The sequence below is a fragment of the Canis aureus genome, chromosome 7, assembly GCF_053574225.1.
Source record: "Canis aureus isolate CA01 chromosome 7, VMU_Caureus_v.1.0, whole genome shotgun sequence".
Taxonomy (NCBI): Eukaryota; Metazoa; Chordata; class Mammalia; order Carnivora; family Canidae; genus Canis; species Canis aureus.
Genome location: NC_135617.1, coordinates 23,643,316 through 23,667,072, shown reverse-complemented (window position 1 = coordinate 23,667,072; position 23,757 = coordinate 23,643,316). Strand labels below are relative to the sequence as shown.

Sequence of the window (23,757 nt, the reverse complement as noted above, 5' to 3'; positions counted from 1 at the left end):
AATAGATCTGAATTACTATAATCCTCAAATGAGTAGTTTCTTCCACTAAAAATGTGTATTATTCAATGTGGTTTATTTTAGAGAGACTGGTAAATTTGATGGTATCCCACATTGAAAAAATTATGGTTCTAAAAAAGACTTATGGTTCTATCACAGCATGAAAATAAAAAACAATACAAGTAGGTACTTACTTGGTTATTGAAAGCAACCATCTTCTTAACAATATTTTTGTCAATGGCTGGAAACAGAGTACTAGCAATGAACTCCATGTCAATTACTGTAAGGGGATCCACAAAGACCTATCGAATCCAAAAAGAACACGAAGAAATGCTATTGCTTCTCTTTACTGAACACCAAGAAGGACTACCACTTGTAAAGTAAAACTGTTATTTAACACCAAAGTAACGATACCTCAGTTTAGATATATATAAAAATTGAGTAAAAGAAATCTTTCCAAAAAAAAAAAAAAAAAAGAAAAAGAAAAGAAATCTTTCCTTGCATTTTTAGGATACAGAATCCTAAAGATAAATGAAATGCAGGCAACAGAGGTTTTGTTGTTAGCTCCATGCTAGTGAATTTTTTAAGTGCATAGGAGCATTAACTTTAAAATTTCAACTTTTTTGGGCAGCCCAGGTGGCTCAATGGTTTAGCGCTGCCTTCAGCCCAGGGCATGATCCTGGAGACCTGGGATCGAGTCCCACGTCAGGCTCCCTGCATGGAGCCTCTTTCTCTTTCTGCCTATCTCTGCCTCTCTCTCTTTCTGTGTCTCTCATGAATAAATAAATGTTTTTTTTTAAATTTTCAACTTTTCAATTGAAAAGTTTAAATGTTTGAAATTCTTCATAATAAATTATTCTGAAAAGATATTCAGCAAATTATTAACTGTCAATGGAAAGGGACATTAAAGAAAGCTAACATCTAGAGCCATTTCAAACTGGAGCCGAATCAAACTTTGGCAAATAAATGTTAAAACAAGTAAGCATATGTACACACACACATTCTCCCCCACCCCCACCCCCGCATTTCTGCAAATGAGAATATAGGCAGGAAGAAAGACATCGAATGTTAATAATAATTGACTCTGGTATGGAGAATACTGGACTTTATTATTCTTCCTGGTAGTTTTCTGTTCTTTCTCACTTTATTTTTATTTTTTTTTTAAGATTGTATTTATTCATGATAGAGAGAGAGAGAGAGGCAGAGACACAGGCAGAGGGAGGAGCAGGCTCCCTGTAGGTAGCCCGAGGTGGGACTCAAATCCACGGACCCCAGGATCACACCCTGGGCTGAGGGCAGACACTCAACCGCTGAGCCACGCAGGCGTCCCTCTTTCTCACTTTAACTGAAATGCATTATTTTCATCATAAAAAAAAATTCAGTATTTTAATAGATCACTTAGACACCTGGAAAGGCTGATTACTGGCCTTTATTTTGAGCACAGTAATGGGATTTCCTGGAGGAATGGTTACCTTACTCTCTGCTAACTGATAACACACCAGATCCTCCTAACTAAAGACAAAGGGACTCATACCAGGAGGAGAGTGATGATGGGAAATCAGTCACATCAATAGTCATTACATAAAGACACAGAATTGAGAAACAGATCATTAAACTGATGCTCTCTCATTCTTATAGTGAGTGTCCTAATAGCTTTGTGCCAGCAGTCTTATCACCCTCGACACTCCACCTGTAGTCTCCATGGCAACAGCAAATCTTACCTGAGTGAATCTGTTAAGGAAAGACCTTGGCAAGCCCTTCCTCCCACCTCCTTGTCTAAAAGGATTTTGACACCCGAAAATCTTCGTCTTTTCATGCTGTACTTGAAAACTCATTCCTAACTCAGGAACATAGATTTCTCCTCTGTGGTCAAAACAAGCATTGAGTCCTTCCAATACAGACTGAGAAGCCAGGTTGAGCTATTTGAAGAAAATATACATATTTATTACATATAAATATAGCATAACTATACCAAAAAGCAGAATAATATGCATAAAAAGTAGAACAGTATTGTTTTCAAGAGGAGAAAGCTCAAACAATATAAATAATATTCTATTTTTTTTTAGATTTTTTTTTTGAAAGAAGGGAGGAAGGTATGAGGGGTAGAGAGAATCTCCAGTAGACCCCCTGCTGAACAGGGCCTGCCTTGGGACTCAATTCCTTGGAAGACAAAACCAAGAGTCAGATGCTTAACCAATTGAGCCACCCTAGGAACCCTGGTAACATTTTATTTCTTTCTTTTTTTTTTTTTTTAAGATTTTATTTATTCATGAGAGACACAGAGAGAGAAAGGCAAAGAGTAGGCAGAGGGAGAAGCAGGCTCCAGGCAGGGAGCCTGACGTGGGACTCAATCCTGAGACCACGGATCACGCCCCAAGCCAGGGACAGGTGCTCAACCACTGAACCACCCAGGCATCCCACATTCTATTTCTTTCTTTTTTTTTTTTTTTTATTTATGATAGTCACAGAGAGAGAGAGAGGCAGAGACATAGGCAGAGGGAGAAGCAGGCTCCATGCACCGGGAGCCCGACGTGGGATTCGATCCCAGGTCTCCAGGATCGCGCCCTGGGCCAAAGGCAGGCGCCAAACCGCTGCACCACCCAGGGATCCCCACATTCTATTTCTTAAACCAAGTTTATTCATCCTATTATTTCACACACACACACGCACGCACGCACAAACACACGTCAGACATCTAGGGTATATAAATTATCAAGAACTTTTAAGTAAACTGAATAAATACTCTGAATTTTTTTTAAAAAAGCAGTTAAAATCTTCTCTAAAATTAAACTGTATCCTTTGTATTCACCCCTATATGGACCTACCTTGCACATCCCAGCTTACCAAAAGAACTTACCAGTACAGAGATCTCACTTTTGCAACTCTGAGACCTTTAAAGACAAAGACTGCTCCTTACATACTTAAATAAGTATCTTTCCCAGCTCAAATACTGAATGAAATCTCCAAATGGGCTTCAAAGCCATGACATAAACCACACAAAGAAGACTGACACAGCTAACTTTCACCAACATTTTTGTGAACAAGAACAAATATGAGAAGTTTCTGTGCAGCTCCGGTGGCTCAGTGGTTTAGGGCTGCCTTCAGCCCAGGGCGTGATCCTGGAGTCCCAGGATCGAGTCCCATGTCGGGCTCCCTGCATAGAGCCTGCTTCTCCCTCTGCCTGTGTCTCTGCCTCTCTCTCTCTCTAATAAAATAAATAAAATATTAAAAAAAAAAAAGAAGAAAAAGAAGAAGAAGTTTCTGTGCCAAAAATGAAAAGAGTTGAATGGAGGTCTTCAGATGCTAAGTTCAGAGGTCAGGGATGCGAAGTGTGATAGTTTTGAAGGAACATGGAAAAATTCAATAAGGAAAATGTAAAATCAATAAAATGCAAATGGGCAAAAAAACTGAACTACATTATATTAGAATTTCAAGTGTCATGTTTACATAAACACTACAAAACAAAAATTCCACCGAATATTCTCAAACAGATAAAACTCTAAAAACTACTCTTAAATGTGACTGCAGTCAAGAATGTCTTGGGTACCTGGATGCATTTCCACCCAATAAGAGTATGGTCTGAGCCTTAAACTTTAAAACCAGGCTCTTTTTTTTTTCACCTTGGCTGAAGAATACTATCAGGCATCTTTTTTCCAAAAATCGGAATGGGACACACCTCCTTCCTCCTTAATATCTCCCCCATGCTAAGTAGGAAGCAGCTCAGCTGAAAAGAAATCCCACAGCCCACCCTCCAACCTCAGACCCAAAGGATGTGAATCTTAGGACCCACTGGGGCCAGTCTCAAAATTTCCATCCATAGCATTTTGATCACACCAATCGCTTAAGTTCACAACTACTTCCCAGCTTTTTCCTGGATTAACAAGGCATATCCCAAAGTGACCCAACACCTTTGCCCATAGTCTTAATTCTATTTTTGTGCATCACTTTTCATTATCTCCAGCTGCCTGCTAGTCACTAAGATTCAGCATTTATCCCAGGTATCATGAGGGGTTCTGTTCTCCCCAGCCAAAAACTTATCCAAGATGCACATGTAACACTGACTGTTTTCTCACCATTTTTTGTATGCCTCTTAAAATAACATCCTGCAGTCTTTCTGTTGTACTTATAAAACATGTGGTGGTTGACACTGCTTTGTATTAACACTCATGAAGTACATACAAAATACCAAACAAGCCCACCAGAGACCACAGTATAAACTGGTAAAGAGACAGTTTTTCTCTGGAAGCTGGCTTACAAAAAGAGTTGTGGCTTGTATATATAGGGGCTTCTATATGTGCTTTATACAAGTGACTTTTCTTATTCTTAAAAGAAACCATGGAGGACTTTTCTTCATTAGAGAATTTATCTTTACTAGCAAAACAGCAATGAGATACAGCCTAGCAATATGAAAAGTATGACTGCTCTTCCCATTGTGACCCCATGCTTGGCATGACAGACAGTCCTCTTACCTCATCCAACACAACCCAATGGCCTGCCTTCAGAGCTGCCAGCAAGGGGCCATCCCGCCAGGCAAACTCTCCTCCCTTGCCACCTTCAACAGGTAGATCTGCTCCAAACAGGTCTGTGATGTCCTTTGAGAGGGGGTAGAAAGGAGGAAAAGCCAACATTACATAAAAAAATTAACTAGATCTCAAGACCATAAATCTAAACTGATAAATTCTTGGGCCTTATGTCACTTTTCCTTTTTATACCCAAGACAGAACTAACCAATCCTAGCACTCTTTACCAGGAGCCCAGACATACTCTGAAGAATCGTCCTATCAATCATTTGGAGTTAGAGCTCTGTATCAGTAGTTCTCAACTGTAGCTATACTTGGAAATTAATTGGTGAGCTTTATAAAAAATAAAACTCAAAACAAATAGGGACGCCTGAGTGGCTCGGTGATTGAATCTGCCTTTGGCTTAGGGTGTAAACTCGGGTCCAGGGTTCCTTATGAGGAGCCTGCTTCTCCCTGTGTCACTGCCTCTGTCTCTGTGTCTACCATGAATAAATAAATAAAATCTTTAAACAAATAAAATAAAAACAAAGACCAGTAATAGTATCCAGGCCCTCTCCAAGACCTCATTCCTAGAGAGTTTCATTTGTCACCTCTTGTCCCATAATTTAGTAAGACTGTTAAATGGACATTTTATTTCTACTAATTTTTTTTCCGAGAAAGTACAAAAATAAAGGAGAGTATACAGAATTGGGCAATTACCTCTCAAAAGACTATTAGAATAAAGCATCTAGAGAGCACAATATTATAGATATCAGTTATTCATGTATCCAAAAAGACACTTAGTTTAGAAGCTCATGTTGCTGTGGTCTTTTATCACTAAGACATATTTGGAGTACTGAAAAGGTCAGAACTATTTTTGATTAAGAAACTCTATAAACAGATAAATCCATTACCCATATACCCATCCTCATCAGCTGTAGGATGACAGCTTACCGTCTGTTCAGACAAGTTGATTCGAACAAGGATGTTGCCTGAAGCCTTGGCTAATGCTCCCACCAAACTTGTCTTGCCCACACCAGGGGAGCCCTCCAGGAGAATAGGTTTGTTCAGTTTTGTAGCTCTTAAGAGTCTCTGGGTGTTCATAGCTGTGGTGCCTGCACTAAGGGCATAGTCAGCAATATTATTCCTGTGAAGGACAGGTCCTTAAATAGAGAAAAGAAAAGCCACATACAAGTTGGACCTCAACCAAATCATATATACATATCCATTCAAGACTTTAAGAATCTAACCAGTAGATTTTCAGTCAGTGAAGTACCATCTGTAATGAAAATGCTCAGCCCTATTTCAACATTTCCCCACTTCTAGGTCCATAAAATGCTTTAAAGGAATAGCCAGCAACATAACGTTCTTCAATTGTGCCTACTACTATGATCCCTCCTGCACTTATAATTACACATATATGTACTTACATAGGTCTACCTGCAAGCACACATTTTTCCTTTCACAGTCTACATCTGGAATTACTATATGTACTTGTACAATTTACCTTTACAAATAAGTATTTTCTTAAAAGTCTAAGCTACTGTAAGCTAGGTGTATAGGCCACATGGCTCCAAATAAATAATTTTATCCAAGGGCTTTAGGTCTTGAGGACAATTCAGGATGTATCTTTAACCCATAACCTAGCTGAGTTACAGATTAATATAGTTTTATAGGGATTAACATTTATGTCATTGTGTCTCTTGGAAGAAACTTCTCATATAACAGTTTGGAGGGCTAGGAAAACATCCATGACCTCAGCTATGGAAGCAGAAACAAGGACCACCCCAGTCCCAGGTCACTAACATACAGCTCCTATATGAGAGTACCAAATACTATGATGGTGATATAGGGAAATTAGATCATGGATGCACCATCAGGAATGGAGAGCACTACTTAAGAGGGAAAAAGAAAAGGGCAATATTCCATTAGGCCAGGAACCTGACTGGTTTCGTTCACTACTGAACCCCCAGTAACTGCCAGTGTTCCTCTCAGCATTTCAGACACTCAATGATGATTATTGTACGGAGAGAAGAAGGAACAAGAAATAAATGACCCTGCTAGAGAAGTAACAGTCTAACAAATTATTAGTGCCTTAGAAGATAGCTAATCTATCTCATTTAAATATTTGGTAGAAGCAACCTAGTAAGAATGAGAACAGGGATTAGAACTGAAACCCACCTGAGTTTCCCATTTATCATTCATTCATTTATATCCATTTACTCAATCAAAAGACATTTTCTGAATGCCTAGGACTGCTGGACTACATCTCAGGTGTCAGAGACAATACAAGAGACACAATTCCCACCCGCAAGAGTTCACTAAACTATCTTGGTAAGCACTGATGAGCATCTATAGGTGATACATTATGGGCTGAATTATCACTATAGGAAAGCTCTTGTCTTGAGCATCAAATAAAAAATGAATTTTTAACGTGACAATCTATTCATAGACTAAAGACTATACTTTCTCCTACTTTTTATACGTCAGTTATGTATTTTTAATTATTCATGAAATTATGGTTGGTTATGCCAAGTCAGATTCTAATTCAGATAACCAGTTTAGAAATAATCATGAACATGATACACTAAAAGTCACAATAAAAGTCAAGTACCTATGATCTACAAGGAGAGAATCTTCATTTATTCAAAATCATTCTTACCCCTTGGTATAAAAAATGGATGAATTCCCCAAAGGTTATCTATTCCAGTAAATTCTTTGGTTTTGAGTCTGTCATAAATCTTCAATTCATTTTTCTGACACTCTGTAAGTCGCACTATCTTGGAAAGTTTCTTGATAAGGAATTTCAGACATTCTTTGCGAGCCAAGAGAGCTGTACCAAACCCTGAGGAAGTTACCCCTAAAAGATAATGGATCAGTCCATCAAACATGACATGACATGACACCATGCTTTCCAACTATTAATCAAGAGCTCTTGAGCACTTTCACGGAGAAATGAGGCCCTAGCAGAAGTACACCCAAAATACGACTGCTAGTGTAAACAATCCAAAGGCAAAAGTCTGGATCCCTTATCCCTTCAATTTATAGATCAGCAGCAGCTTATTCAGTAAAGCACCCATGCACTCCATGATGAATCAGCCTGGAAGGCAGGAGTAACTAATGAGGTACTGCTGATCATTTTGGTTTAATCTCCAATCTTCACTGCTGAAAAAACAGAAAAACACTGAATTTTATGAAATTATGGTAAACTTAAAAACAAACTAAAGGATCCAGGCCATTAACTGTAAATGACCATTCATGTTAAGAATATCCAGTCCTGGGTGCCTGGGTGGCTCAGCCAGTTACACATCTGCCTTCAACTCCGGTCGTGAACCCAGGATCCTGGGATCAAGCCCTGCATCTGGAACAGGGAGCATGCTTCTCCCTCTCCCTCTGACTGCCGCTTCCCCTGCTTGTGTGCTTGCTCCCTTACTCTGTCAAATAAATAAAATCTAAAAAAAAAAAAAAAAAAAAAAAGAATTATGCAGTCCTATTAAGGAAGGCATGTGATGCAATAAGCCCTGATATTATATATGACTGATGAATCACTGACCTCTACCTCTGAAACTAATAATATATTTTAATTGAATTTAAATTTTAAAAAATTAAAAAAAAAAAAAAAAGGAAGAATGAATTATCCAGTCCTTCAGGAGCAAGAGCATTTCCAAGTCTTCTTTTTACTCTAATCATCATTTCATGTTTACCAAGTTCCTGGCCTAAAAGCAATGAGAAGTTGCAGCCTATCTTTCATATTGAACATCTCTCAAAAACAGAAAGAAAAGAAAATCCATTCTTGGTCTTGGAAACGTTAGAGTGACTAATTTTTTAACATATCTGGGTCAGAGGTCAGAGATCTGGCTTGCTCCATTTCATACTCTCCTCTACCCTAATCCCTTTGTCACCACAACATTTAACAGACAACATACCTGAACCTATTCCATCTATGTACACCAGGCATGCAGCATGGACAAAAGACGTCACAGTGGAGATGGTCTCTGGCCTTTTCAAAGCAGCTTCCTCCTCCATTGTGTTCATGAAATTAACCCAGGACAGGATATCTCTGATACTGACCACACATCTTCGGCCAAATTCCTGATGGGTCAGCCAATAAATGAAATCCAGCATCACCTCAGCTATGTCAGCCCCTAAAATACAAAGAGGCAAAAGCAGTTGCTTAGAAGTAGTTGCATCAAACACTCCTAATAGGGTTTTGTAATATAGGCCCCAGAGATAGCCTATAAGAGGTCTGTGCTCCATAAGATTATATGCAAATTTTTTTTTTTAATTTTTATTTATTTACTTATGATAGTCACAGAGAGAGAGAGAGAGGCAGAGACACAGGCAGAGGGAGAAGCAGGCTCCATGCATCGGGAGCCTGATATGGGATTCGATCCCGGGTCTCCAGGATCGCGCCCTGGGCCAAAGGCAGGCGCCAAACCGCTGCGCCACCCAGGGATCCCGATTATATGCAAATTTTTGTGAAAGTACATTACTGCTTTTTCTAAGGGGGGAGGTGTGTGTGTGTGTGTGTGTGTGTGTGTGTGTGTGTGTGAAGTCCATAGTTTTTATTACAGTCCCAAGAAGTTCATGTATAATATATCACCTCTTAAGAATTATAGCCTAAAAACCGCTCAAAGAAAAGTATTCATTTGGTTCATGTTCAAATACAATTCTGAAGTTAAGGTACAATGATTTTAGAAAATATATAAATTTTATTTTATTTTAAACTGATTCACTGGAACAGAGATGCTATATTTGCAATGGCATTTTTAAAAAGGATTTATTTATTTATTCAAGAGAGAGTGTGTGTGAGAGAGAGAGAGAGAGAGAGAGAAAGAGGAAGATCAGGGGGAGGGGCAGAGGGAGAAGCAGACTCCCCATTGAGCAGGGAGCCCCATGTGGAATTTGATCCCAGGACCCTGGGATCATGAGCTGAATGCAGATGCTTAAACGACTGAGCCATTCAGGCATCCCTTCAGTGGCATTTAGTTCAGCTTTGTTTTACTAAATTAATACATCCATCAGAATTCAGCAAATTAGAGAATTCATAAATTTTGTTTCCTAAATTTTGTTTCATGATTTATTCTAATTATCACAATTTCATATTGTAAAATATTTGGTAACAAAATACTTCTTAAGGTCAGCCCCAGTGGCGCAGCGGTTTAGCGCCGCCTGCAGCCCAGGGTGTGATCCTGGAGACCCAGGATCGAGTCCCACATCGGGATCCCTGTGTGGAGCCTGCTTCTCCCTCTGCCTGTGTCTCTGCCTATCTCTCTCTCTCTGAATGAATAAATAAATCTTTAAAAAAAAAAATACTTCTTAAGTAATACAGATTAGGGGACGCCTGGGTAGCTCAGCAGTTGAGCGCCTGCCTTCAGCCCAGGGCATGATCCTGGAGTCTCGAGATCGAGTCCCACATCAGGCTCCCTGCATGGGGCCTGCTTCTCCTCTGCCTGTGTCTATGCCTCTCTGTGTTGCTTATCAATTAAAAAAAAAAAAAAAAAGTAATATGGATTAGAAGTAATTAAGTTTAATAAAGCACTTTATGTAACTCCTGAAGTTAATACTAAACGTTTATCTAAAAAGCAGGATACCAAAGAATGTTTTTTATTTTTATTTTCCAAAGAATGTTTTTTAAAAAAAGAAAATACAATAAGGAATAATCAGCACTGCTGTTAATAAAATTGGACCATTTAGCAAAAGGCTTTAAGGCTACACTGTGAATCGCTTAGAAGAAAACTATCTAAAGTTTCTTTAGAAGAAAAATATTACCAAAAAAAATCCATTAATCTTTAAAAGAACTTAAAATGACAACTCAAGGGGAAAAAATCCAGTCACAATGAGGAAAGAAACTAAATGCTGTTTTAGCAACTAGGTATTAAACATGAGTACTTGAAAAACAAACAAACAAACATGAGTACTTGGATCTACATTTCAGAGTGGAATAAATTTGAAGTAAATCAAGGACTTAATGGACAACTTTAGCCATTGTTAGAGGATAATTAGACCTTGACTGTTAGAAAACCATCAGGCAAGGTGGTTGGGTTTATACATGTATTTTTTATAACAAATATTAAAAGGTAACAAAAAAGGAATCTATGTGTTAAACGTAATAAATAATACTAGTATGTAAAATGATTGGGGTGCATGGCTGGCTCAGTCTGCAAAATATGTGACTCTTGATCTCAGGGTCTTGGATTTGAGCTCCAATATAGGATGTAGAGATTACTTAAAAATAAAATGATTGGTATTTATTAAAAAGTAAATCATGCAGAATGCTCATCACTAATAATTAAAGAAAATGAAATTTTAGACTATCCATTAAAGTAACAAGAATAAAACAATGGATTTCATAATATTACAAACAAAGAAAACTCCATGTTGGAAGGACTATGCCAAGAAGGCACATTTACTAAGTTGCTGGTAGCACTATGAATGGGACCATCATTCTGGAAAGTAATTTGGCCATAACCAATGACGGCCATGAATTTATTTCCACTTTTAGAAATACTGCTCAAAGAAATAATTCTAAACAATACGTCATTTTAACAAAAATATAATGTCTTCAGAAGTACTGGTCATAAGAGTAGGAGATTTAAAAAAGCCCACATGCCCTTCAGAGGTTATTATTATAAAAAAAAAAACATCAATTTCATAGAATCTTTTGTTTTGTTCATATTGTAGATGTAGAGATAAAATTACTATAGAGATTCAAGAACAAAAAAAATTCCTAGAGAAAGTTAGAACTCAGTAGTATTTATATTTTGATTAAGACAATGCACTAAATATATCTTAAGTATTCTGAATAGGATCAGAATTTAGAATTCATAATTAGCTGATATATTAGATTCATTAAATCTTACAATCTTTAAAAGAAAATCTGGAAATAAAAGCTTTAGTTTCCTGTTTTTAAAAGTATTTTTATACTATGCCAATCTGATCGATTTCCAGATGATAAAAATTAAGCCACTTCTCCCTTATTCTCCTTGCTCCTTCAGGATCTCTAATGGTTCCCTCAAAGAAGTCGCTGCCATATAGCCTACAAAGCTTAGAGTAAACAGGCTAAGGAAAAGCAGTGAGGCTCAGAGTCAAGTCCTAGGAGCTGCAATGGCAACTGCCCTATAGAGGAAATGTTCACTCTGTTAAGCATGAAGGCCACTGGTGATGGAGCAAATGTGGCAGTGTAATGGCAGCTACATTCTCTGCCATTCTTATCACAATCCAAATAACTTAGAAGAAGAGTACACAGCCCAATAAAACATACAGAGGCTACTATGTCCTAGGGGGATCTGGCCCCAATACAGAGCCAAAAGGTAAACCATTTTACCAGAATTCTCACAATAAGAGCAGGACTACAAACAGCACACAACCAAGGTAAGTCAGAATTTCTGAGTATGGGCCTTGGACCAACATTATTGGTATCACCTAAAAAATTATTAGAAAGGCAAATTCTGGGATTCCTGGGTGGTGCAGCGGTTTGGCGCCTGCCTTTGGCCCAGGGCGAGATCCTGGAGACCGGGGATCGAATCCCACGTCGGGTTCCCGGGGCATGGAGCCTGCTTCTCCCTCTGCCTGTGTCTCTGCCTCTCTCTCTCTCTCTGTATGACTATCATAAATAAATTTTTAAAAAAATTTAAAAAAACAGATTTAAAGAAAGGCAAATTCTCCAGCCCCAGTCCAGACTGACTGAATCAGAAACTGTAGGTACAAGGCCCAGGAAGCTTTATTTCTACAAGTCCAGGTGAATTTAGAACTCAAAGAAGTAAATATCCTTTTATCTTCTTTAAGAATGAGAGATTTAAAGAGAGAGAGAGAGAGAGAGAGAGAGAGAGAGAGAGAGAGAAAGAGAGAAAATGATCCAAAAAACTATTAAGGTTTGAAACCAGAACTGGATTCTAAATTTAGTTCTTCAATATGTTAAGATAAATATATATACATCATAATGAATGTTAGATTTATTGTGATCATTTCTCAATAGATACAAATAATGAATCATGTACACCTGGAAACTCAGGATATTGCATATTGATTATACCTCAATAAAAAAAAACACGCATGTAATAATACATCAAAGTAATCTAGGCTCTATAAAAGAACCATATAAAAAATGTTTTGAGATCCTTACTAGGGATCTTTTTTTATTATTTAAATTCAATTTGCCAACATATAATACCCAGTGCTCATCCCATCTTAAAAATTGCTAAATTTAGATTTTAGGTATACAGAAGTTTCATTTTTAATACTAATTTTCTATTTCCCTTATGTTTGAAAATTTTTATAATGAAAAGAAAATTTATTTTTTTTCTTGAAGAGAGCAGTGGGGGAGGGGGGTAGAGAGAGCAAGCCACCCAGGAAATTTTAAATAAAGTTTATAATAAATTAGTTGGTGACAGGAATGCCTGGGTGGTTCAGTCGACTGAGCATCAGACTCCTGATTTCTGCTCGGGTCATGATTTTCGGGTCATGGGACTAAGCCCTGCATTGGGCTCTGCACTGAGCAGGGAGTCTGCTTAGGATTTTCTCTCTCCCTCTCCCTCTACCTCCAGCCCCACCACACTTGCTCTTTCTCTTAAACATAAATCTTTAAAAATAAATAAAGCTTTAACGTAGATTTTTTAAAGTATTTTGGTATTATTTCTGATTTTAATTAAATGAAATCTTAGACCTAGTCCTATTTTCTAAAGCATGATTTCTAATTTCTATTAGCTTCAGAAGTTTGCGAATTACATTTGCTACCTGAAAAATCTCACCTTTATGATCTATTCTGCCCAGAGACAATCCTGGACGAAGATTATGTCTGATAATCTGAATTAAATCTTCACGATTTGTGCTTTGTGGGCACCATATTTCTGTAAACCGGTTTCTTAAGGCAGGAGACAGCTACAAGAAACAAAAATTTCAATGTGAATGTAATACCTATGAGGAAAACTAGAAAACAAATCCTTTGAGGGAGTATTAGCTGATGAGTCTAACAAACAAATACCAGATACTTCTTTTATTACCTCTACTACTAGGTACAATTTATTAAAGACCTTTTATCCTGGCTCCTTCCACAGGCCATCTCCACCACACCCTCCAAGACAATATTCCCATCACTTTCTTTTTTAAGATTTTATTTATTTATTCATGAGAGACACAGAGAGGAAGAGACATAGACAAAGGAAGAAACAGATTCCCTGTGAGGAGCCTGATGCAGGACTCGATCCCAGGGCCCTGGGATCACACCTGAGCCAGAGGCAGATACTCAACCACCTAGCCACCCAGGTGCCCCCCATCACTTTGTTTATATGCATAGTACAGAACTTCAAGGTCATATAGAATAAGTGCTGCAAGTTGAATTCCAGCCCCAAGTGGGTAACCCCCAAACCTGAACACTTTCCCCTAAACAAAGGCTCTTCCTTTACCTTCAGTTATATAATTAATGCTTTAAAGAAAATAAAAGCTATTATCCCACAGAGGAGAGCTGTCTGAAGTAGAAAGAGAAATCTTCTTTTATGTGGCTCAAAGGGGGACAGTGAAATTATTAAGGAAGTACATATTTTATGTCTTGTATAACAAAGAATTGTTAGTCCTTCCAGTTTTATGGCCTTTGCCCTCAAAATGGATTCCTCTTATCCTTCTTTCCCTTTCCCTACATCAATTAACTCCTATAAACAAGAGTTTACAATGCCACATATCCATATAACTATTAGCTTATCATTGCTTTCCTTTGACTTGATAAACTCCATCATTCTACCTGGCTTACTGCAGCAGGACTAGGAGCAATGCCTATACTCAGGTGCAGCTCAGTGAAGACCCAGTGAATGTGGGAGTGTTCCTTGTTGCCATCCTATATAAACAGTGCCATTGGTCTTCAGCATCCTAACTCACTCTGCCTGCTAGGCATACAGAAACAAAAAAGAACTTTCCCTTAGAAAAAGATTGCCTACTTTCACCTAAAAAAAAACAAACTATCCTAATTTAAGCTAATCTTAACACACACAAACTTGAAATCAGATCTTTCTATGCTATTTCCCTTTGCCAAAGAACCAGTTTCCAAGTAAGGTTTGAGGCTATGCTGTATTTCTTCCTATTATTTCTTCTCTTCAGAACATTTCAAGAAGCATACTGATAATCTTTCATATTATGCTACGGGAAAATCAAGCCCCAAATATCATATTCACATTTCAGGGGCACCTATCAAGTTGCCAAGAATTTTAATCACTTTCATTCACAATCAAACCCTGTTTTTTTTTTTTTTTTTTTTGGTCAAAACTCTTTTGATTTTATTTATTCATGATAGTCACACAAAGAGAGAGAGAGGCAGAGACACAGGCAGAGGGAGAAGCAGGCTCCATGCAGGGAGCCTGACGTGGGATTCGATCCTGGGTCTCCAGGATCACGCCCTGGGCCAAAGGCAGGCGCCAAACCGCTGCGCCACCCAGGGATCCCTCAAACCCTGTTTATTCTCATCATCCCTGGCCTGTCACCACATCAACATTTTCCTAACAAACCAGGATCCCACACACAATGCAAACTTCTCCAGTGAGAGGCTTCAACACGGTGTTTAGCGTATTGGATCTGGGCTGAATCCTAACACCCTCTGTACAGAATGCTGCTCTCCACCCTTTCCTTTACAAATAATATGAGAGTAGCCCACATAATGTCTGGAGAGAAGAGATATGCACCACCTGCAAAACCAGAAGAGATTCCAGGCTGCAACATTTTTGTCACTTTAAAACACTCAAAGCCACACTTGTGTTTAGTGTTTAACTAAAATCAATTTAACATTAAATTTTAGTTTCAACTTTTCTCATCCATGAAAGTAAGAAAGTAACTCAGAGTTATTGTGAGGATTTGTTATAGTAACATATGTAAAAAGCTGGGGAAAATGACTGAAACAATGAAATTTCAGGCACGCACACAGAGATAATAAGGAAACGATTATGTCAGAACTTCTGAAACTTGTAATAATTCTAAAATATCTTTCTAGGTTTTTAATTTTTTCCCAATATAAAATTCCAAATGCATTTTTCATACTATATTTACAGCTGCCAATGAGCTGAGGTCAAAAACTAGAAAAAAAATTATGCTTCAGGAACACAATTTTACCTCTTTTTTTCCAAAGTCGCCCCCAGGGTTCATGGTTGCTAAGATACGGAATTTTTTCCCAGCAGTCAAGAGCTCTACCTCATTATCCTTGTCCTCTACACTGCCCTTTTCAGCTAATACCAGGGACTTTTCCACTTCAAGGACACTAAAAGACAGAAAAATTGAAGAATATAAGATTAGAAAAGGCTTATATAACCTTCCTTTTTTGTGGCCTTCAAATTCTTTTAAAAAGGAAAGAAGTTATCTCCTCTACTGAGCTATTTTAGTTAACACTTTCCTAGCACAAATTTTAAAATGACTCATTATCCCAATTCCTGTGTAATGGAACAGTATTTCTGATCAAAAAGAAAAAAAAAAAAATCCCGTTACCCACTTATGCCCCATTAAGACATCTGGTTTAAAAATGAGTGTCTTGTATGCAAATATCCATGGCAGCATTATTCATGAGTAGAAATAACCCAAATACTGTCAAGTGAATGAATAAAAAAAAATATGGTATATCTATACAATGGAATACTCTCAGGAATAAAAAAGAACTATTAACATAGGCTATTAACATGGATGAACATCAAAACAATGCAAAGTGAGAGAAGAGGCCATTTATACATAAAGTGCTGAAAAGACAAATGTTTCTTTTTTTACAGAAAGTAAATTAGTAATTGCCTGGTGCAGTCGGTGGCATCAGAAATATACTATGAAAAGGCAGAAGGGATACTACTGATATGGTGAAAATGTAAAACTGGATTGTGGTGCAAAAGTCAGTAAATTTACCAAAACATATATAATTATACATTTGAAATGGATACATTTTATGGTATGTAAATTAAACTTCAGGGACGCCCAGGTGGCTCAGTGGTTGCGCATCTGCCTCTAGCCCAGGGCGTGATCCTGGAGACCCCAGATCAAGTCCCACATCATGCTCCCTGCATGAAGCCTGCTTCTCCCTCTGCCTGCGTCTCTGCCTCTCTGTGTGGTGTGTGTGTGTGTGTGTATGTGTGTGTGTGTCTCATGAATAAGTAAATAAAATCTTTAAAAAAAAAGTAAATTAAACTTCAAAGAAGAAAAATAGGTATATATCAAAAAAATTCATATTGGTCTGAGATTTTGAGGTCGTACAGCCATATATAATCTATAATTCTGATTCTAATTCTTTGAAGAATTTAGACAAAGTCACATTATTTGCCTTAATAAAGAGTTTTAACTTCGGCTCATTTGTTTTAGCCCTGCCATTCCACAGTCCCATCTTTTTGATTATTGACAGCAAAACAGAAAACCTAAGCCTCTTAAAAGACCCTGCATGCTAAAGCCAAAAAACAAAACAAAACAAAACAAAAAAAAAACAGTTAACTCATCATCATTTTCAAACATTTACTATGCATCTATGAAGAACTTTACTATAAAACAAAACCAGTAAACAGTATAGACAAGTCTCAAAAAATTAAAAACAGAAGTACCATATGATCCAGTAATTCCACTACTGGGTATTTATCCAAAAAATATGAAAACACCGATTCAAAAGGATATATGCAACCCTATGTTTATTGCAGCATTATTTACAATAGTCAAATAATAGAACCAGCCCAAACATCTATCAATAGATGAATTGATAGAGAAAATCTCTCACAAACACACACACACACACACACACACACACACACACACACACAGTGGAACATTACTTAGCCATAAAAAAAAGGAATGAAATCTTGACATTTGCAACAATATGGATAGAGCTAGACTGTACAATGCTAAGTGAAATAAGTCAGTCAACGAAAGACAAATACCGTTTGATTTCAGTCATACGTGGAATTTAAGAAACAAAACAAATGAACATAGAAAAAAAAGGAGACAAATCAAGAACAGACTCTTAACTATAAAGAAAAAACTGATAGTTACCAGAGGAGAGGTAGGTAGGAGGATGAGTAAAACAGATGAAGTGGATGAAGAGTAGACATATCATGATGAGCACTGCTTAATGTATAGAATTGTTGAATCACTATACTGTAATCTAAAACTAATATGCTTTATGTTAACTACATGGGAACTTTAAATTTTTTCATTACTTAAATAATTTAAAAATAACCAGACCAATGAAAACATCACACACAGGGCAAACCTCTTATACATATACCTATTGAGTCTTTCCAGGACAGAGTCATCAGCCAGTGAGATCTCATCCAAGAGAAAAAAGCCATCTTCCTTCATGGCCAAAACTAGAGGACCATCATGCCACTCAAAAAGTCTTGATGTATCAATTTCTTCCTACAATTGGGAAAAGAAGGTGTGAAATTAAAGAGCAGTTGGCTCCACAAGAAAATACACATGTAGCTAGCTGGTATCTGCTGGAGTTAAGTAATCATTCTGCAGAAAGTAAGGGTCTAAGAACAAGGAATAAAACCTGCACAACAGGATGCTATGAAAGCCCTTTGTAGAAAAATGAAAACCTAAAGATATATACCAAACCTGGAATCAAAACCTCACCATGAACAAATTCCACAGCTGACTCATGCACAGAGCCAAGAGTAATTCTTCAAATCAATGAACACATCATCATTCACTATTGAACAAACCTTGTCCTTTGACATCTGTCTCACTGGCCGTAGCCCCCCCAGGAAATCCGATGTCTCCATGTGTAAGTGGCAGTTGACAGAGTATAGTTTCTGATTTGACAAGCTGGCAAACACCTGACAGATAGTAGTTTTCCCACACCTGTTAAAGAGATACATACCAGATTAACAAGGACCAAAAATTCCCAAATATACACCCACAAACACACTAGTCAGCAAGAGGGGAGCTCTGGTGAGGGCCTCATGGCGGCAGCAGATGATGTTGGCCAACATAGAACCTCTGCACCCTGGGCTTAGGACATCCTTCCCCCAAACATCAGCACCCTATAGTGTTTCTTATCCAAAAAAGCACACACTGCCTGAATTCTATCCTTTCCTACTTCTACCAAAACCCCCAAAGGATGAGAAAGAACTCTAATCCTTACAGACTTTCAGGAGAGAGTAGCTCATCTGCTGTTCTCTATAGATATATAAATGAATGTCACTATTTAAAAGAATTACAGGGATCCCTGGGTGGGGCAGCGGTTTGGCGCCTGCCTTTGGCCCAGGGCGCGATCCTGGAGACCCGGGATCGAGTCTCCCGTCAGGCTCCCGGTGCATGGAGCCTGCTTCTCCCTCTGCCTGTGTCTCTGCCTCTCTCTCTCTCTCTCTGTGTGACTATCATAAATAAATTAAAAAAAAATTTTTTTTAAATAAAATAAAATAAAAGAATTACAAAGAAAAAACAGCTGCACTGATAAAAATGTACAAAATCATTCTTTTCTATCCTCTTCTGAAAGAAGAGGAAAATAAACAGTATCTCTTACATGCCCTCTTCAAAAATAAAAAAAGAGAGAAAAGGAAAAGAAAAAAAAAAGATCGCATTCCTGATAATCCTTCACAGATAACTCAAGTACTCCTATGCAACTGAACTGAACCATCATGAGTTACTATCACAGAAGGACAGAACTTTACCCAGTGTCTCCAACCAGCAACACTGGTTCACCAAATTCCAGCGCCCTTCCCACCAGCATCGCCAGTCTCCGCATGCTTTCAGTCCACACAATGTGTCTGAATGTAGATTCCAAAGTGGATACCTGAGTGGACAATTTACCTATAAAATGTAGAATAAATGTTTAGCTTCTAATAGGAGTACAGTTCAATTCATTTCCTCCGGATATTCTGACCTACTCACTCAGTAATTTTAGGACATTTTCCCTGGAGAAGAGGGACTGAGGACACAATGTTTTCTTGAAATGTTTTTCAAGGACTTCTTGAATCACATCAATCTCTTCCTGTTTCCTGACCCGGCCTGAGAGAAGCATAAAACCTTTAAAAAAAAAAAAAAAAAAAAGGAATCATCAAGTGTCAGGTTACAATAGCAAGGGATGTTGAGAATATGTAACAACAGCAACTCTTATTTACTGCTGTTGGCCAGGATATCTAAAGAACTACCTTGGAAAACTGGGAGAACCTACTGCAACTAACCACATGCAGGCTATGTCCTAGCAACATGACTTCCAGGTAGACCTAAACTCAAGTAAACATGTGTGCACCAGAAGACCTATAGAGGAATGCTCAGAGCAGGTCTTTTCATAATAGCTAAAAAGTGGAATTAACCCAAAGAACATGTGTGCACCAGAAGACCTATATAGGAATGCTCAGAGCAGTTCTTTTCATAATAGCTAAAAAGTGGAAATAACCCAAATGTCTATCAATAAGAAAATGAATAAACATATTATAGTATCTCCATACAACAGGTTATAACACAGTAATAATAACGAATTCCTAATACACATAACAGTATGGCTGAACCTCACATTACAATGGGTGAAAAGAGGGACGCCTGGGTGGCTCAGTGGTTGAGCATCTGCCTTGGGCCCAGGTCGTGATCCCAAGGTCCTGGGATCAAGTTCCACATCAGGCTTTAGACAGGGAGCATGCTTCTCTCTCTGCCTAGGTATCTGCCTCTTTGTGTCTCTATGAATAAATAAATAAAATCTTAAAAAAAAAAAAAAAAAAAAAAAAAAGAATGGGTCCAAAGAAGTCAAACCAAAGGAGTACATACTGCATTATACTAGCTGAAGCTCAAGCATACACAAACATCAGTGGTGACAGAGGTCAGAGCAGACGTTACCTCCAGGGGAGGTTAAGACTGGCAAAAGTCATGATAGAATCTTTTGAGGTACTACAAAATATTCTAAACCTTGGCCTAGGTGATGTTTTATGTGAGCACATACCTATGTTAAATAAATAAATAAGCAAACAAATAAATAAATAAAACATGAAAAAATGAACACTAAATTCACTTTACTATATATGTTATACCTTGATTAAGAACTGTTTTCTTTGAAGTTTTTTTTTAAAAAACATGTTCCTCCATCTATCTACCAGTAAAGAAGAAAAAATACAACTTTCATAGGTTTAATTTACTCTCCTTATTAACCACTCCATTAATGACTCATTAGCACTTTTCAAACCCAAAGATTTTGAAATGCTTTCTTTCATAGAGAGAAACATATAAATTCTTTCCATGGATTAAACCAAAATGAGGAATCGTGAGTCTCGGATGACATAAATGCCTTCCTTCAGAATTCTGATATTATCTGACCAACCTGTCAGTTTTCTGTTAAAGGCACAGGCATGACTCTCTAGGAAGAGTGGGTTGCAGATACATAGTCTACAAAGACACCACCAACCACCTACCGAAACTCTCACAGGCACCGGGCTCCTATCTGACTCTTACATGTAGCCAAAGCAGAGAGAAACCCAAACAAACTAGCACAAAGGCCTGCAGAAAAGAACCATTTTCAAAAGCACTTGGCACTAGAGAGAGAATGACTATTTCTGGAACACCTATTAATATGTATATATTGAGCACAATTTGGGAAAGATTTATGTTAATAAGAAGGTTTGATATCTGACATAACTCCACAGTTTGAGAGCATCCAATTAAAAGCATACCATCATTGGCTAAATGCTGTAGCCAGTCATACTCTTTCTCAGTCTGTTCAGCCAGTCTGTACCTTTCAGCCCATCGAAAAAGATCACGAAGGGTGATGAAACCCTGTTTTCCAGCAAACACTGAAGAACTTCTGCGATAGGACTATTAAAATATCAAAACAAATCAAAAAGGGCAATGGTAAGCACAGTTTACAACCTATATAAAATTTTTAACAAATTTAAGCTCTATAAAAATGATTCATCCCATTAAGATGAATTTTTGAAAAAAGTAAATGGACTGCAATCCTTTGAAGATAAATATTCAAATTCATGTATGAGGATATAAATTTCAAATCATAATACCAAGAAAAAAAGGAATTCCTTTTCCTATACCATATAAAAAAAAACTATGAATACAAATGATGGCAAACATGCAGAAACATTAATCCCATAATGTGGGAACATAGTAAGATTGCCAATTATTATTAGCTCTCTAGAAAATAAAAGTATATTAATTCTGCTAACACTTTTAACACCATAAAATGAGATATTCAAAAAACAAACTGTAGCTTTGCAGAGTTGACAGGGGAGAGACCAATCTTTAGTTATGTCCATTCAAGGACTAAATTCATTTAGAAAACAAAATTGTAGCTTGTCAATGCCAAATTCCAATCTAAACAAAATGTTCCAACATTATCCACAAGGAGGGAAATATTACCATAATAATGAGAAAAACTGTAACATATCAAATTGTTGATTTACAAAACCAAAAAATGGGTATCATGGAGTGCATTTTAAAGATAGTATCCTTACTCTGTGAAAAAAAAATGGATGGACTGCTGTGGTTACTGGAGAAAGCCATCAAATTTTAAATTTACTCGCCAAATCTAATCAGTACATTCCATTTGAAACTAAATGAGAGAAAGATGAAATACCTGAAGGTCCAGCATGACTTTAACCAACTTGCTACAATAGGAGGGTGGCAAACTACAGCGCTTATGCAAGATTGTTTCCAACTCAGAACTAGGCAATTCATCGAAATGCAATTCCACAAACCGATTCCTGAAGGCTCTAGAAAGCACCTGGGAAACACACAGGAAAAAAAAACATGATGAAGAAAGCCTTCTTATCTAGTTTCCAAAACGGAGGCTCTCCTTTTCACCACAAAAAGAAAAACCCTTCAAAAGAAATAAAAACATCTCAGTCTAACCCAAGAAAGATCTATTACTTGACCAGGTAACAAATGGACAAATGAAATGCTACACACCTTTCTGCCTCCATAAAGTCCTGGGGGATTCTGGGTAGCAAAAAGCATGAACCGAGGGTGAGCTTTAACAACTTCTTGTGTTTCTGTGATGAGCAATTCACGATTATCATCTAGCAATCTGTTCAGTGCTTCTAACACATCAGTAGGAGCCAAATTTAATTCATCTAAAATAATCCAGTAGCCCTTTCTCATAGCATCAATAAGAACACCTTAGGAAAAAACAAACACTGAGGATTAGAGCATAAATTAGTCCAAAGTTTTAAAATATGTTTAAAAATGCTATATAAATCAACCATAGACCATTACATTTCAAAACAAATTACTCCCTGCAGCAGCTAGTCATGCCCAAAAATAATCTGTGATGCCATAATCAAGGAAGCACAATTTTCAATTAAAGTAATCGTTTTATGTCACACAGAAGGGGAGCTAAGGCTGATAAATATATTTCCAATTTTTCCCCCTGCAGTCAAATTTCATTTAAATCACCACATTCGGGCAGCCTGGGTGGCTCAGCAGTTTAGCGCCACCTTTGGCTCAAGGCATGATTCTGGAGTCCGGGGATCGAGTCCCACATCCAGCTTCCTGCATGGAGCCTGCTTCTTTCTCTGCCTGTGTCTCTGCCCACCACCACCCCTACCCGCCGTGTTTCTCATGAATAAATAAATAAAATCTTTAAATAACATAAAATAATCAATCAATCAATCACCACATTCTTGGGGCACCTGGCTCAGTCATTAAGCATCTGCCTTCAGCTCAGGTCATGATCTGGGGGTCCTGAGATTGAGCCCCATGTTGGGCTCCCTTTCAGTGGGGAGCCTGCTTCTCCCTCTTCCTCTGTCCCTCCCCTGCTAATGCTTTCTCTGTGTCAAATAAATAAATAAATAAAATATTTAAATAAATAAATCACCACATTCTCATTTCTATTCTAAGCTTCCGTCTGTTCAAAGCTCATCTCATTCTTCTGAGTCTCTAGGAGATTAAGTTGCAGTTCAATTGCACCTACAGAACTTGGTGCTAGTCCCCTATACAGCTGACAAGATGAGTGGGGCCCAAAGGAAGCTGGATCCATAACCATCTTCCCTTAACCAGGGAGATCAGAGAGAGAGAAAAACCAGCTCTTATGGCAAAGGTCCATGTGCCTCAACTGGAAGGGATGAAATTTACATGGGGAAATGTGCTTAAAAGAATGAATGCCTATACCCATGGAATGAAATAACAGCCCTACCTTCTTTAAACACAAGCTTCCCTGAAGAGTCAGACGTATAACAACCAATGTACTCCTGAATATCCGTGTGTTCATGATTGTTAATACGCACACAGTGGTTACCAGTAGCTGCAGCCAGCCACCGGATAAGGCTTGTTTTACCAACTGACGTCTCTCCCTGAATCAACACTGGATAGGTTCTTTAAAAGA

The 23,757-nt window shown here is 37.8% G+C and overlaps 1 protein-coding gene and 1 long non-coding RNA gene across 7 annotated transcripts in view; one reads left to right on the top strand and one right to left on the bottom strand.

Annotated features, from left to right (window-relative positions):
- Window positions 1–23,757, bottom strand: part of MDN1 (midasin AAA ATPase 1) — a 168,600-nt gene that overhangs the window by 80,073 nt on the left and 64,770 nt on the right. For all 3 annotated transcript variants that reach the window (XM_077903070.1, XM_077903067.1, XM_077903068.1), the window contains exons 24-39: window positions 23,569–23,747; window positions 22,344–22,552; window positions 22,012–22,158; window positions 21,098–21,239; window positions 19,329–19,463; window positions 19,109–19,247; window positions 18,158–18,296; window positions 17,719–17,849; window positions 15,588–15,732; window positions 13,247–13,376; window positions 8,423–8,641; window positions 7,159–7,356; window positions 5,451–5,659; window positions 4,467–4,589; window positions 1,719–1,916; window positions 192–299 (exon numbers count right to left, since the gene is read on the bottom strand). In XM_077903070.1, the coding sequence (XP_077759196.1) occupies window positions 192–299; window positions 1,719–1,916; window positions 4,467–4,589; window positions 5,451–5,659; window positions 7,159–7,356; window positions 8,423–8,641; window positions 13,247–13,376; window positions 15,588–15,732; window positions 17,719–17,849; window positions 18,158–18,296; window positions 19,109–19,247; window positions 19,329–19,463; window positions 21,098–21,239; window positions 22,012–22,158; window positions 22,344–22,552; window positions 23,569–23,747 (2,551 nt within the window). The remainder of the gene's footprint in view (window positions 1–191; window positions 300–1,718; window positions 1,917–4,466; window positions 4,590–5,450; window positions 5,660–7,158; window positions 7,357–8,422; window positions 8,642–13,246; window positions 13,377–15,587; window positions 15,733–17,718; window positions 17,850–18,157; window positions 18,297–19,108; window positions 19,248–19,328; window positions 19,464–21,097; window positions 21,240–22,011; window positions 22,159–22,343; window positions 22,553–23,568; window positions 23,748–23,757) is intronic.
- The window catches only part of LOC144317127 (uncharacterized), a 68,831-nt gene continuing 49,534 nt past the window's right edge, over window positions 4,461–23,757 (top strand). For all 4 annotated transcript variants that reach the window (XR_013383030.1, XR_013383029.1, XR_013383027.1 and 1 more), the window contains exons 1-2: window positions 4,461–4,577; window positions 11,495–11,870. This is a non-coding gene — a long non-coding RNA (uncharacterized LOC144317127). The remainder of the gene's footprint in view (window positions 4,578–11,494; window positions 11,871–23,757) is intronic.